Source organism: Chionomys nivalis, chromosome 16, assembly GCF_950005125.1.
Source record: "Chionomys nivalis chromosome 16, mChiNiv1.1, whole genome shotgun sequence".
Lineage (NCBI taxonomy): Eukaryota > Metazoa > Chordata > Mammalia > Rodentia > Cricetidae > Chionomys > Chionomys nivalis.
Window position 1 is genome coordinate 4,187,977 of NC_080101.1, and position 13,682 is coordinate 4,201,658.

At 41.1% G+C, this 13,682-nt stretch overlaps 1 protein-coding gene across 5 annotated transcripts in view; it reads right to left on the reverse strand.

Annotated features, from left to right (window-relative positions):
• Positions 1-13,682, reverse strand: part of Runx1t1 (RUNX1 partner transcriptional co-repressor 1) — a 142,537-nt gene that overhangs the window by 102,034 nt on the left and 26,821 nt on the right. For 2 of the 5 annotated variants that reach the window (XM_057790528.1, XM_057790529.1), the window contains exon 2: positions 9,758-9,927. The exons of the other annotated variants lie outside the window; for them this stretch is intronic. In XM_057790528.1, the coding sequence (XP_057646511.1) occupies positions 9,758-9,845 (88 nt within the window). In that variant the 5' untranslated portion in view covers positions 9,846-9,927. The remainder of the gene's footprint in view (positions 1-9,757; positions 9,928-13,682) is intronic. 5 annotated transcript variants of the gene reach the window in all.

The following is a 13,682-nucleotide window of genomic DNA, read 5'->3' on the forward strand; positions in this document are numbered from 1 at the left end:
GGGTTCAAACGGAGCATTTCACTTCTGGTTAGCTTTCACCAAGCCGAATAAGGTTTATTCTGACTTTTTATGTGCAAGACTTGATAAACTGAATAAGAAGGCACTCAATGATCAGCCAACGAGCATTGATGAATGGCCACGGAGAGCCCCCTGCTCTCGGGGAGACCCTTCCACAAAGTGGCGCACCAGCTTGAAAGGGCGGGCTCACAAATGTCCAGATTTCTCCGCTTGCTTGTTCCACTTTCTATCTCAGACCACTGGCCACCAAATGAGGCTGACATATTGGAAAATAATGTTTTATGGGCGAGTGGTAAAAAATAAAATGGAGGCATTAGCTCTGCTTTCAAATTCAAATCTTCTGGTTTTGTCAGACCCCAAAGGTTTTGATTTTCCACCCAGCTGGAAGCTATTAGTGTCTTCTAAAGGCATCCCACTGACAGGGCAAACCTACCTAATGTGGGAGCCGTTGGGTGGAGGGAGATGGACCTCTCCGGATGATTTCCTAACTTCTTGTCACTCTGACAGCCGGTTAAATAGATACAACACCCAGTAAAAACGTACGTTAATTTGTTTCTGCCCCTGAAAGACATTTGAAACTGTATTAAATAAAGGCCATAATAGATTGTCTCCTGACAAAGATAAATCCAATTATACTTTGTCTGCAAGGAAACAAATGGCGTATGTTTTAGGCTGTAGTGTAAGATACAGCCAACCCCAAAGAAATGAGTGGGAAAGAAAATAAGTCATAAAATTCACGGAGTGTTCCATTGTGGTGAGAGGGGAGCTGTCATCTTTTCTATAAATGCCTGCTGTAGAGATAGACACAGTCAGACGATTTCTGGTATTTTCTTTGGGGAATGATTGGCAAGCGCTTGCACTTCCTCAACTGTCAGCTGGCACCCAAAAAGAGACCAGGAGAACTTCGCTGAATTGACAATGGAGCAGTGTTGTGACTGCCACCTTAAGAATCTGAATGGTGTATAAACATCCTGGGGTCAAAGGGTCTTGAGGGCCAAAGTAGGATGCAAGGAAGTGGAAGGAGACAGGCTGGAGAGAGAAAGCTTGTCACAGTAGGTGATTACACAGAAATTACGGAGGCAGAAAGGCTTGGACCATGTGCAACGAGATGGACAAGGCCCCCTCCATCCTGCAGAGAACATGTTATGTGGTCCTTTGTGACATCCTATGATTCCAGACCAGTGGGAGGCAGGGAGGTAGATGGTGACATCACAACCCTTACACTTCACCTTCATCTTCCACCCTCTAATACTAATGCAAGAGCAATGTCTTCCTGATAATCCAATCTCTGTGACATTTTTCCACTCTTAACCATGTTTGTAAAACAAAGCAGCACATACAAACATTTTGACAGGTTTTTGTTTGTTTATGTGTGTTTGTTTTTTTCAAGATAGGTTTTCAGTGGGTAGCCCTGACTGACCTGGATCTCACTCTGCAGACCACGCTGGCCTCGAACTCACAGAGATCCATCTACCTCTGTCTGCTGAGTGCTGGAATTAAAGGCATGCTCCGACCACCACTGCTACCTCTACACCTGGCATTTTTATAGTGTTTTAAGCAATGTACTTGATTTAGAGGCTCTGGTCAACAAAAGTTATCTAGCCAGACATGGTGATGCCTACCCTTACAACACTCAGGAGAAAGCTTAAAGACCAATCTGGTCCACATAGCAAGTTCGAGGCTAGTCAGAGCAACATAGTAAGACCCTATCTCCAAAAAGAAAGAGAGAAAAAGAGAAAAAGAAAGAAATCCTCAAACACACACACACTCACACGAAAGCAAATATGTTTGTTATTATATACATAAATATGTAGATTTATGTGCATTTGTGTAAAATAAAGTCTTAAAAGTATTACTTGCTAGCAGTAAATAGAACCTGTTATTTGTAATTATTATTATTTATTTATAATAGTGACAGTGTCTTTATAGTATCATAATATATTATATACTTTTGGTAGTAGAAAGCTTTTGACTTGTACTATCTAAGAAACACTAAAATCTGGACACTGCTTTAACAAGCACTTTGTTTGGTTGAACATTATTGTATGCAAATAAAACTTAAGCCTACTAATGTTTTTAATAGTAGATTTTTCCACAGAAAAAGTGGCTTAAATTTTTTTTAAGAGTTTAAATAAAAACACTCTGGGTTTAACCTATAATGAAGAATACTGGCTCTACAAAACTCTCCTTTCAAATAAAATCATCACTCTCTGACTAGAAAGCAAGATCTTTGAGAGATCTATTTGCACACAAATCTGCAGATAAGTTACCATTTTCATTTCCATCCCATTTTCTAACCTCAAACCCATGGGGATAAAATAGAAGGTACCTAGCTACTATGCCCTGTCCCCATGACAAGGCCTCTAACACTATATGGAAACCCTTTGTCTCAATGTCACCACCTTCCCATCTTGACTAATGGCTAGTTAGTTTTGTTAAAATGCAAGGGTGATGGCGTATGCTCCAATGAACTTTCCCTCCTCTCAGCACCAGAGACAAAAACCCGCAGCTCTGCCGTGCGCAGGCAGCCATCTGGACAGCTTTCCCTCAAAGCCCAGCCCACACCACACTGCAGGCAGAATCAGAGTGCTCCAGAGCTCTGTGGGGCTATTCATGACATACCAAGTTCACATTCTCAGCTTGTAGGCTTGCAACAATAAATGCTAATGAGGGCTATGAATGACAATTTTAAAGACAATGAAAAGGTCTCCAAATCCCTTGCATATGGAGACACTGTTTTCCAAACTTCACCTTCTGTTGCAGTGCTGTCAGAATCTAAAGGATTAAAAGAAAATAATAATAACAACCTAAGGAAAACAATAAGATGATGAAAGCCGAACTGAATCCTTAAGATTTCCAGAGAAAGCGATCTGCATAGGGCCAGCAAACAACAGACTTTACCAACCCCACAAACAACCCCATGAATTCATAAGGCACCTTTGATCTCCATTACCCTTGTGTCGTGGATAGGACGCTCTTGCTAAACACTGACACACCACCCTTTTGAGCCTGCAACGCATTAATCCAAAAATAATTATAACCAGCATGATGACAATCATCATTCTTGTGCTGAATAGAAGATATTCCACACATTTTGTAATAACTAAAAACAAAACAGGTTCTCTTCCGGTAACATCCGGTCATAAGGACCAACACAACAGCAGAGGCGCAGAGAGGTGCCGCTAGTTCGAAGCCTGCCTGATCTGCACAGCAAGTTCCAGGCCAAATGTGGTTTCAGAGTATAAGGCCATACCCCCCAAAATGAAAACATAATATTTAGAAATGATCACATGCGACCATGGTTCTGGCGATTTCACGGGATGATCATTCTTCAAACCCTCTAAAATGGGCATATATTATACTTTGAACCAAATAGGCTCTATATAATACATATTGCTTTCAATGCAATTGAAAAACAGAACAAAAAAGCATAAACACAGGAATATTTTAAGCATCAACAAAAAGATTCTTCTTGTTATGGTTAGAGGAACTGCCTAGAGGCTAATTCTTTTCATTAACACAGACGTAAACACTTTCAACAAAATCCACCAGGGGGAGCAAAGACACAGCAATACAAGGATCCCAGATTTTTTTTTTTTTTTTTTTCCCACCCTCTGGTCATATTTTTCCCTCAGTGCTTTTTATCTCTAGGAAACACCCACCTTTATTTCTCCGCATTGCAAATTCTTAAAGTCTGTGCACATACACTAATTTCTACATAGATTCAAACTTACTAAAACAAACAAAAAAAACCTTTTAGCTATAAAGAGTTCGATAACCAAATTTCACTCCAAAATGAGTTTTATTTGCCCGAATAATTCCCAGCATAGCATGTCAGCTAGAGTACCAGGTGAATTTTAAAATTTATGTTTTATAATGACCCCAGAGGCGTCCATCACTCATAGCTCTCCCCAACACACGACCAGGCAGAATAGAATTCATTGCTGGCTGGTCTTAAATACAGATAATACAGTAAGTAGAGTGCTTCAAATCTTCCAACCTCAGCTCAGTTCACTTAGAAACTTCAACACTTACTTCCACTTAATAAAATTACCCTTAATTATATGTCTCAGAAAACAAAAACAAAAACACTTTTTTATGTGAAAATGTCCCTTTTGCATTCCTGTTCATAAACTGATGCAAGGACAAGTTCCTAACAGGGTGGTCACCTGCTCTTAGCTGCCCACTCTCCTCTCTTCCACATCTCCTTTTCTGTCCGGTGTCCTCCAAGTAGACTGGGTAAACTGACCTGAAAGCCAGAGCTCTAGCCATTTGTCTCCCCAAGTCCTCTCCTGCTATACTGCACCCAGGGCTAGCATCCCCTGCATCCCAGAAAGCTGGGACTGCAAGATAACCAGCCAACGATGAGCGCTGGGGTTGCTGGGTGGGGATGCACAGGAGAGTCTGTCTGTCTGTAAACAATGAGTTAGGAATGCTGGCAGTGGCTACAAATATATTTTTATGGTTTTTCCCCGTGTGCATGCTGGTGTTGAAAGGAGAAATACGGTGAAGGAGACGCAGCAGCCTGCTACATAAATAAACAGGAACGAGCCTACCCATAGAGAACTACCCATAGAGAACTCCAGGCACAGTGACTTAATGCCTGTTGGGTAACAGACCACCTGGCCAGGTCTGTCGCCAGGGACACCAGGCTAATCCAGCCATTTAAATGATTCTACACTTTCCCCTGGCACAGTACACAAATACTCAAACACAGACATTATATCCACAAAGGTAATAGAAATAAAAAGTTTCAAAAAATAATTCACATCAAATACTTTCCTACAAAGTCCAACTGGGTGCACAAAAGGGGTGCGCAGAACCTATTGCTCGGAGCTGAGCTACGTTTGTGCCGTCTTCAGAAGAACAAACTGCTCTTTTTACACACCCACAACTCTTATTTGTATTCATGTAGGCAAACGTGTGCCCCTAAAGGCTGAATGTCCTTCACACTGCATGGCAGAGTCCTCATGAAGTAGTTGGAAAAATTCAAATTACCGCAACACATGTAGTCACACTTTGCTCTGATTCTGAAGGAAAAAGTACAACCACCCTTGCTCCCCACCCAAAGGGAGGACACTTCAGCAGTCCACACTATAGAAAAGGAAGCTGCCAGACTTCCTCTGGGGAAAGGTTAGGTCTTGTTATATCCCGGAGACCTCTCAAAGGGTTCCATCTCCAGGCACTTCTTAGTCTGTTTTCACTGTGTGATTCCCCAAAGTTAGACATACTGCTAACCAATATTCTTTCTCATCACCTCCAGCTTCCTCAAATGGTGTGTGCCCCTTCTCACTGTGAATGTCAACACTAATATTCAAATTCCAAAGAAACAGAGAAAGACCCAAACGTCAAAAATTCTATTACCTTTCGTTTCAAACGGGATATTCAATATTCACATATGATTAATCATCTTGGAACTGTTAGTTTTACATGAAATTATGATTAGTGAGTCTGACCACACACTAGCAACACACAGGGATGCCATCACACAGGTTTGAAAACTGATGTCTCCGTCTTCTGCTCGCTAACATGTGGTGGAGTGAGTGAGAGGGATTGAGCCACAGCAAGGCCAGAAGTAGAAAAGGAAAGAGCCACATGTTTAAATCCTTTGCAGAAAGAGGGAAGCTAAGCCTATCTGTCAGTATAGACCAGAAGCAATGAGCAGGGGATTCAGCCCTGGCAGAAATCTCGGATTCACAGCCAAACCCTCTTACACACAATGCCTGAACCAGACTGAGGCTGGGACAGACAGGGCTGGCCTTGCAGGATGTCAGAGCTCCAGGAGGCTGTAGGAGATACTGGGCTTTCCCACACTGCCAGGCTGACTGTTTCGCTCTTCAGGTAATTAAACAAGGAAGCTGGGCTGCTAGGTAAGAGCTGACCCTGCAGCCTTGGCTCCCTGGTTCTGCAGATCAACTTCCCCAGGCACAGCCTGGAGCATGGGTAGAAGGGCCCCCTTCACTCTCCAGCATTTCCTCTCTCCACCCCTTACAAAATCTGACCCAGAAACAATTCCTGCTGCCTACAAAAAGATCCCATCCATGCACAGGTGAACTTACAGGTGAAGACCTCTCCTGGCACTCCCAGACATCACCCAGTACAGGTGAAAGAGAAATTACCTGAATCACAGAGCTTTAGTAGAGATTCAGATACAACAAACTCAGGTCACACAGCAGTGTCTTCACCAAAGTCAGCTAAAGGAAAAGCATTACTCCATTGTGTTAATGTATGCTGAATTGCAAGACTACTCTTCACATTCAACCAATGCTAGTAAAAACAGTCTCTGATAGCCTTAGTTCACAGATGAAGTATTTCTTCTAATAGAAACTCATACAATTGTTTCAAGCTTTGATAATTGTCATTAATACCAGAAATTAACACCAAGAATCACTAAGAATTCTATTTAAACAAAATTCTTAAGTGTTTTTTATATCCACTATCAGCACTGAGGGTCAGGAAGGTGGGGAAAAAAAATCTCCTAGAAGATAAGAAAGTCCCACTTGAAGTTTGTATGCGCACCAAGCAATGATTAGGCTTCCTACACACAATATAGTCTCCCTTCCTTCATTTCAAAATCCACAGAGCAAAATATTGGCTGTAAGAGACAGAGACCAAAAGAGGGAAGAACACAAAAGCATGCCTGCTTGTCTGTGTTCAACACAAAGAACATTAAATGAAAACAACTGGCACGCTGCCAAATTCCTATAGAGGCAAAGAGATTCAAATAAATTGATTTCACGCATCACACTGACCTGGGATCAGTGTGCAACGCTACAATAAGCTCAAAGCGCCATGTGGGGCAGAGCTCATTAATGCTATCATACCTTCAAATATAACCACCACAACAAAAAGAGAACCCAAAATCAAATACAGGCGCTGCTTAAAAAAGCAATTTTACTTAAGAATGAACTTTCCTATTCTGCTACTAATACTCAAAGGTGTGTGAGGCATTGCTGATAAGGCACGCTCTCTGCAACGCAAACATGCCCTGGAATCTATGCAATCTATGAAAACTGGTAGTACCTAAATATTCCATTCCATATGCAGGCACATGCAGAAACACACAGCACCCTGCATGTATTTCCTGTCACTCTTTCCTTTCATCATCCTGACAGCCAAGAGATTTTTATTTTTAATATACCAAATACTGTAATAGACCCACGTCAGAAGTGTCCTTAAGAGCTTATAAGGGCAAGTTTATCAGGCAAGATACCACTCCCACGGGCTCTGAACACAGGTAACCGTCACAAGAGCACCTACTAAGAGAGGAGAGTCCACAGGCACTCTAGAGAAGCAAGCACCAGCGCCTCTAGAGAAGCAAGCACCAGCGCCTGCAGGCTGGGCAAGCTACACGCTGGCCATGCTCCCTGCCTAGGGGCGTGGCTCAGTGGTCCAGTGTGAGGCTGTCATGCCTATGGCCTTGAGGTTCACTTGAGCACCAAAAACAACCATAAAACAAAACAGAAAAGCCACCAGAGTGAAACACAGCAGCATCTCAGCTTCTCCAGCTCCCACTGGCAGTGTGCCCCTGGGCTCTGCTTTCTGCCTCAGAGTCCCCACACAAACCAGACTCTGGCGCCTCCTCAGGCTGTTCGCACTCAGAGCGCCAGCTTTTCAGCTGGTAATCTTTGCTTTGTCTGCTTCCAAATTACAATTCCAGGAACCCAATGGATTCCAGGTGCTTGAAAATGCAAAGGGTGTGCAGGGTATTTTGTTGTTCTTCTTGGCTTCTTGGGCTAACTCCATTCTCAGTCTCGTATTTCTATGCAGCTATTACTATCACCAGAGGAAGAGAGAACCAGGAATACCTCTTAACACTACGTGGGAAACAAAGGAAACCTTAAAGTTTTAAAGCATGTCATCATAGCATGCCTTTTAACGTCCATGACTTTCAAGGCTCACGCACAGAGTGAAAGAATGCTGGGGTTGGGGGAGATTCTGCATGGAACCCGCGCTACAGCACCTAGACACCCTAAAGTGTATGAAGGAGCATGACTTTCCCACTCTGCAGCAGATCAGATCTGCCATGCCACAGAGGTGTTCCATGTGACCAGAGGAGGCTACGATGGCTGTGGGATGGGGTGGGCAGATGATGATTTTATGTCTCTACAGGATATACTCGAGTTTTTAAATCCAGTATCTTTTTCAATATTTAAGTACCACTTTAGATATTTTTGCCATATAATCTGAACCCCCATAGAGATAACAAGGCAAAATGCTGAGTTCTCTTCTGTTCTTAAATAGTCGCCTTGTTCAGATGCTAAAACACAAAAAACAATTCTAAATCAGGGGTGGGTGTTACTTAGAGATACAGTAACAATCCGCACCTTTCTGTTTCTCTGTGCGGGACTGGAGAGGCCTAATCAACCACGGTTAGAACTGTCAAAACTTAAGTCTAATAACAGGAGTCCATAAGTAGGAAAGAAGACAGAAGCGAGAGAAATCTCATCTGGGTGACACAATTGCTCTCCTTGCCTTCTCCTTTGAATTGGTGTCTCTCACTAGTCACACAGAAAGACAAAGAAATGAAGGAGGGACCAAAGGAAAAAAAAATACAAACAGACGCCAAATTGCAGAACTTCCCCTGGAAGGATATACAATTCCATGCGGGATTATTTTATTTTCCATGCTCCTAAAAAGACACTCATTTATCAACACTTTCGTGAGAATGGCAAGCCAGTCAGTAAGATCCCTGTGTAGCACACACCTGTAATCCTGCCACTCGGGGAGTGGCAGTCCAGGGATCAAATGTTCAAAGTCCCTCTTGGCTAGACTGTCTCAAACCAACAGCAAACAAACCGCAACCACCACCACCACCACCACAACAACAACAACAACAAATAACAAGCCAGCAAGTGTTCTGAGGAATTAGGAACTGCATGGAGCGGGGACTGTGTGGGAAAGGGGCCAGCAGGAATGTTTCCAAAGCAATGGCCAAAGGCACTGAGTATTTTGCTATTCCTCTTTGCAGGAAGTTAGGCGGTCACAGGATGCCAGAACCAGCATCACACAGCATTTGTATTGACTTTAGCTCAATCTTAGCACAGCTTCTTCTTATGAGTGGAGCCTCTGATCAAGTCCATTACCTGGAGCAGAGCTTGCTACAGGGTCAACACCCCGCCCATGGCTCAGGGCAGATATCTGGAAGCCTCTAGCCAAGTGGCAATATATACATCATTTATACTTGGTATTTTTCTAAAGTCAGACATCACTTTTTTAAAAATATGTCTACAGATAAGCATTCTGCTCAGGAAGTGATGGTTACCTCAAAGGTTTGTTTTTTTAAAAAAATCAAAATCCATCAGAAGAAATCATAAACCGAAAACTACTTACTTGCTTGTTCAGTGAACAAGCTGAGAAAACACCATTTCCTCATTGCAATAAACACAAAAATCATGGCACAGTTTCACTCTTCTATTCCAAGTACTGCTCAGTTTCTAACAGATGTGCTATGAAACATAGCAAGAAACAGAAAAAAATGGCAATTGATCATTTGATATCTTTAGATCAAAACTATTAAGCAGAATTCCCTTGGGCATATTGATCCCAACCCAAACCCGCACCCAGAGACTCCACACATAAGTGGTTAAAATGTAAACACAACTCTATCAACAGGTGCTAGAATAAGAAAGAGAAAAAGCTGCACAATTATAACTTATTGCAAGAAAATGATAGAGTGATTTTTTTCTGGCACATAAAGGAAACAATAAAAAAATCCAAATATGTATCTGTTCCTTACCTTGGCCACCTTCAGAGCTCCCCTTCCTCCGGCAGTCACCTATCACTACACTCAGTGCTCTCCAAGCGCTCCTTCTCACAGATATCATTCTCCACCAAGCGCTCTGCTAATTTCCTCTGCTGTTCTGACTGGGACACAGATAAGCTCACCAGCCCACAGATCAATCCTTTCTATTGACAACAACAAAGGGGAAAAAAATGTACACATCACAACCAGGCTAAAGCATCCCACCCATCTCTTTACATGATAAACCAGGCCAGCTTTGTGCTTGTTTAAGGCACAGATACAGGCTCTTCTATTTTGTGGCAGAATTCCAAACACTTCCCATTTCCTTAGTTCCTGGAAGTGGTGTCCTAGAAGACCCTGAACCTGTCAATCATCTGACTCTAAAGTAAACACCCTCTGAATGCCAGAGCTCTTTTAAGTTGGTTTTAAAGTATGCATCCACCGATCCCTTAAGAAGGCATGTTACCCTTTGCCCATGTCAAAAGTAAATAAATAACTGGTGAGGTATAGTTTCTTTAGAACACTCTTTGGACACTCCAAGTTTTATTTTTTTAAGTTAGGCTCCTTCAAAACAAAGTACCCATACATACTCTCTCCTCCCTCTGAAGCTCCAACATAGTCATTATTGGCGACAATCTTTGAAAACAATTGATGATCATGAAGAATAATCTTTATGTAATTGGCTACTTTAAAAAATATTAAAGCAAGATATGGTATGTGAAACCTATAATCTGAGCACACAAGAAACTGAGGCAGGAGAATTGCCAAGAATTTGTATAATGAATTCCAGGCCAGCCTAAGCAACAAGCAAGCAAGCAAGCAAGCAAGCAAGCAAGCAAGCAAGCAAGCAAGCAAGCAAGAAAGAAAGAAAGAAAGAAAGAAAGAAAGAAAGAAAGAAAGAAAGAAAGAAAAGAAAAAAACAGAAATTTTGCTTCCATGCTTCCAGAAAAGAAAAAATGGAAAACAGAGAGAGAGAAAGAGAGAAAGAGAAAGGAATGGGTAGGGAGAGAGGGAACAGGAGGGAGGGAGAGAGGAAGGAAGGAAGGAAGGAAGGAAGGAAGGAAGGAAGGAAGGAAGGAAGGAAGGAAGGAAGGAAGGAAGGAAGGAAACTTAGTTAAGAAAATTGTTGATAGACTATGCTGCTCAGCTAGTATATCTCTACTACTTTCTTCTATGAGATCCAAATTTTCTCATTTTCCCAGCTTGATTGGCAACCTTAGAATCAATCTTTCTTCATCCATTCAAACACTTCCATTTTGGGCCTACCACCCACCTACCACTGTTAGAACCAGTAGTGTGAATCCCCACAAACGACACAGTGATTTTCCACTTAATTCCTATGAACTATAAAAGCTCAAGAAAGCATATGTACGTAAAGTAGAAATTCAATAAATAACAAAAGAATATAGCTTCAGAAAAGCAATCTCAAAAATGATTACTATAAATGATGTTGTATTTTATATTAATTACTTCTTAGGGATTTAAGTTGGTAAATACACTCATGTAAACAGCTCCTTAAACTGTGGGCTGCAGCCTTATATGACTTCTGAAAGAACTCGAATCAATATTTAACTAAAAGCTCAAATCTGCATGGATTGACGCGTTTCTGACCCATGCTGCACACATGGCTTCATTGCAGCCTTAGCTGAGCACACATGTGCCCTGCGTGCTGGGTATGTGTCTCTCAAAACCAGTGACTGCGGCCTGAAACACCTCAGCTCAGGTTAGAGGCTGTGGCATATGAGGATTGCAGTGTTGGTACTGGACACATGAAGTTCTCTGACCATGTAGAAACGTCAGAAGGGTTTAATTATAGAAAACAGAGACTGCATAGTTTTCAATGTAACTCTTCAGCATGTATCAAATTAGTGTATTAGTGTATTCTTGGATAGGGTTAGCATATTGGGTTTCAAAAAAATTGATGTTTGAGTTGCTGACTTGAGTTTCATTTAAAAAAATCATTAACTGAATTTTAGCTTGGGATAAGGGCAAACTTTTCAGCAATCTCTGAAATGGCCCTAAACATAGTTTTACCATTTTGTACTATGAATTTCTGCAAAGCAGCATTCTCAGTATTGATAATCATAAAATCAAAACATCGACCACCTCTGAAAAATGCAGAAGATGCACAAAACCTTGCAGTGTTAAATGTTCAGCTAAGATTTCACTTTTAATGTAAACAAGTTGCATTAGTAGCCAAATCTGTTTTCAATTTTAGCAGAAGGAAGAAGTACATATCAAAGTGTTATTTTAAAATAAAAATCTTGCCGGGTGATGGTGGCACATGCCTTTAATCCTAACACTTAGGAGGCTAAGGCGAGTGGATCTCTGTGAGATCGAGGCCAGCCTGGTCTATTGGGTGAGTGACAGGACAGGCTCCAAAGCTACACAGAGAAACCATGTCTTGAAAAAGAAAACAAACAAAAAATTAAATAACATTCTTTATAATTTATTATCAGTGCTTAATTTATTGTGTATCTATTTTATATACTTACATATACAGAATCACATAAAAATTTATCAGGCAGAAGAGGTCATGAGTTGAAACAGCTTAAGTAGCCCTACTCTGACATACTGCAAAGCCATACTCCATCTCAGTATCTGTGTCTTCTATCTGCCACCATGTGGCTCTGCTGTGAGTCAATGCTTGTTTCTGGTTCTTTATAGTCAAATCAAATACTCACAAAATAGGAAAAATGTGGTTCATATTCCTTTGTTGGGAATTGTCTCAAAAAACAGCAAAGGCAATCAGTTAGAAACTGAAAACGTCTAATTTACTATGAAAACTAATATTTTTATTAACAAATAACAAAAGAAATACTTCAAATAGAAAGTAACCAAGATACATAGATATTTATAATGTATACAATTATATAAATATTCAAATACTGTGGGCGGGGAGAATACAGAAAGAGAGAAATAAATACAATTATAAAAACTAAATAGGACTACATCTGGAGAATGCAATATATTTCCTTATGAAACCAACTTTGTAATTTCCCAATGCCAAGGCAAAAAATAATTAAATAAATAAAAATCAAAACAGAAGCTCAAAAAAAAAATGGGACAAAGAAGAAAGCCGACAGACTTTTTCTTTTAGATTTTAGTCGTGATCTATGGAATCACTTTTTTTTCTTCAACAATCGTCAACAAAGACCTCAGAGAGGAACTGTCAACAAAAGATATCAACTAATGAGTCCTTGTGGGTCAGTATGGGCCACAGTTGACTGTCTTCTCTGAAGAAATGAAGCTAAGGAAATAAACCCTGGGGTTAGTCTGCCCCTCCTGTACACGCAGACTTAGGCCAGTTTCTAACCAAAAACAAAAACCTTCAGTTCTGAGGCACATAAAATTATCATGTGAAGAAACATCTGAGAGACAAACTAGATGATGGGAAACAGCCATGTAGAACAGAACACAGTGTTACATTTCTGAACCCCACTCACAGCATCTATTGTTAGCAGAAAGACAATGTTGCCAAACATTTCCCATGTACACATTTACGGTTTTGAAAATTAGCAGAATACACATATATGCACTCATCGCCACAGAAAGCAAACCTAAAGTGGCTCATCAGCAGCCCTCGCCTTAGATGGCTTATATGTGAAATGCTGTGCCACCATCAATAGCGTTTCGAAAGGAGGGAGGTAAAGATGAAGGAGGAAGTCAGGGGAGAGGGGGAAGGATGAGAGGAGGGGAGGGAGGAAGGGAAAAAAGAGGGAGGGAAGATGGGAGAAAAGGAGGAAGAGAGAGAGAGGAGAGAGAGAGAAAGAGAGAGAGAACAAGCTAGCTAATCTCTGGATTTGGAGTTCATTTTGTATCTTATATATCTAACATATTAAAAACTCTTCCCAGATGAAATGGCAATAAAGGGAACAACAGCAATCAATATTATGACTAATATGTTCAAACATTTGTG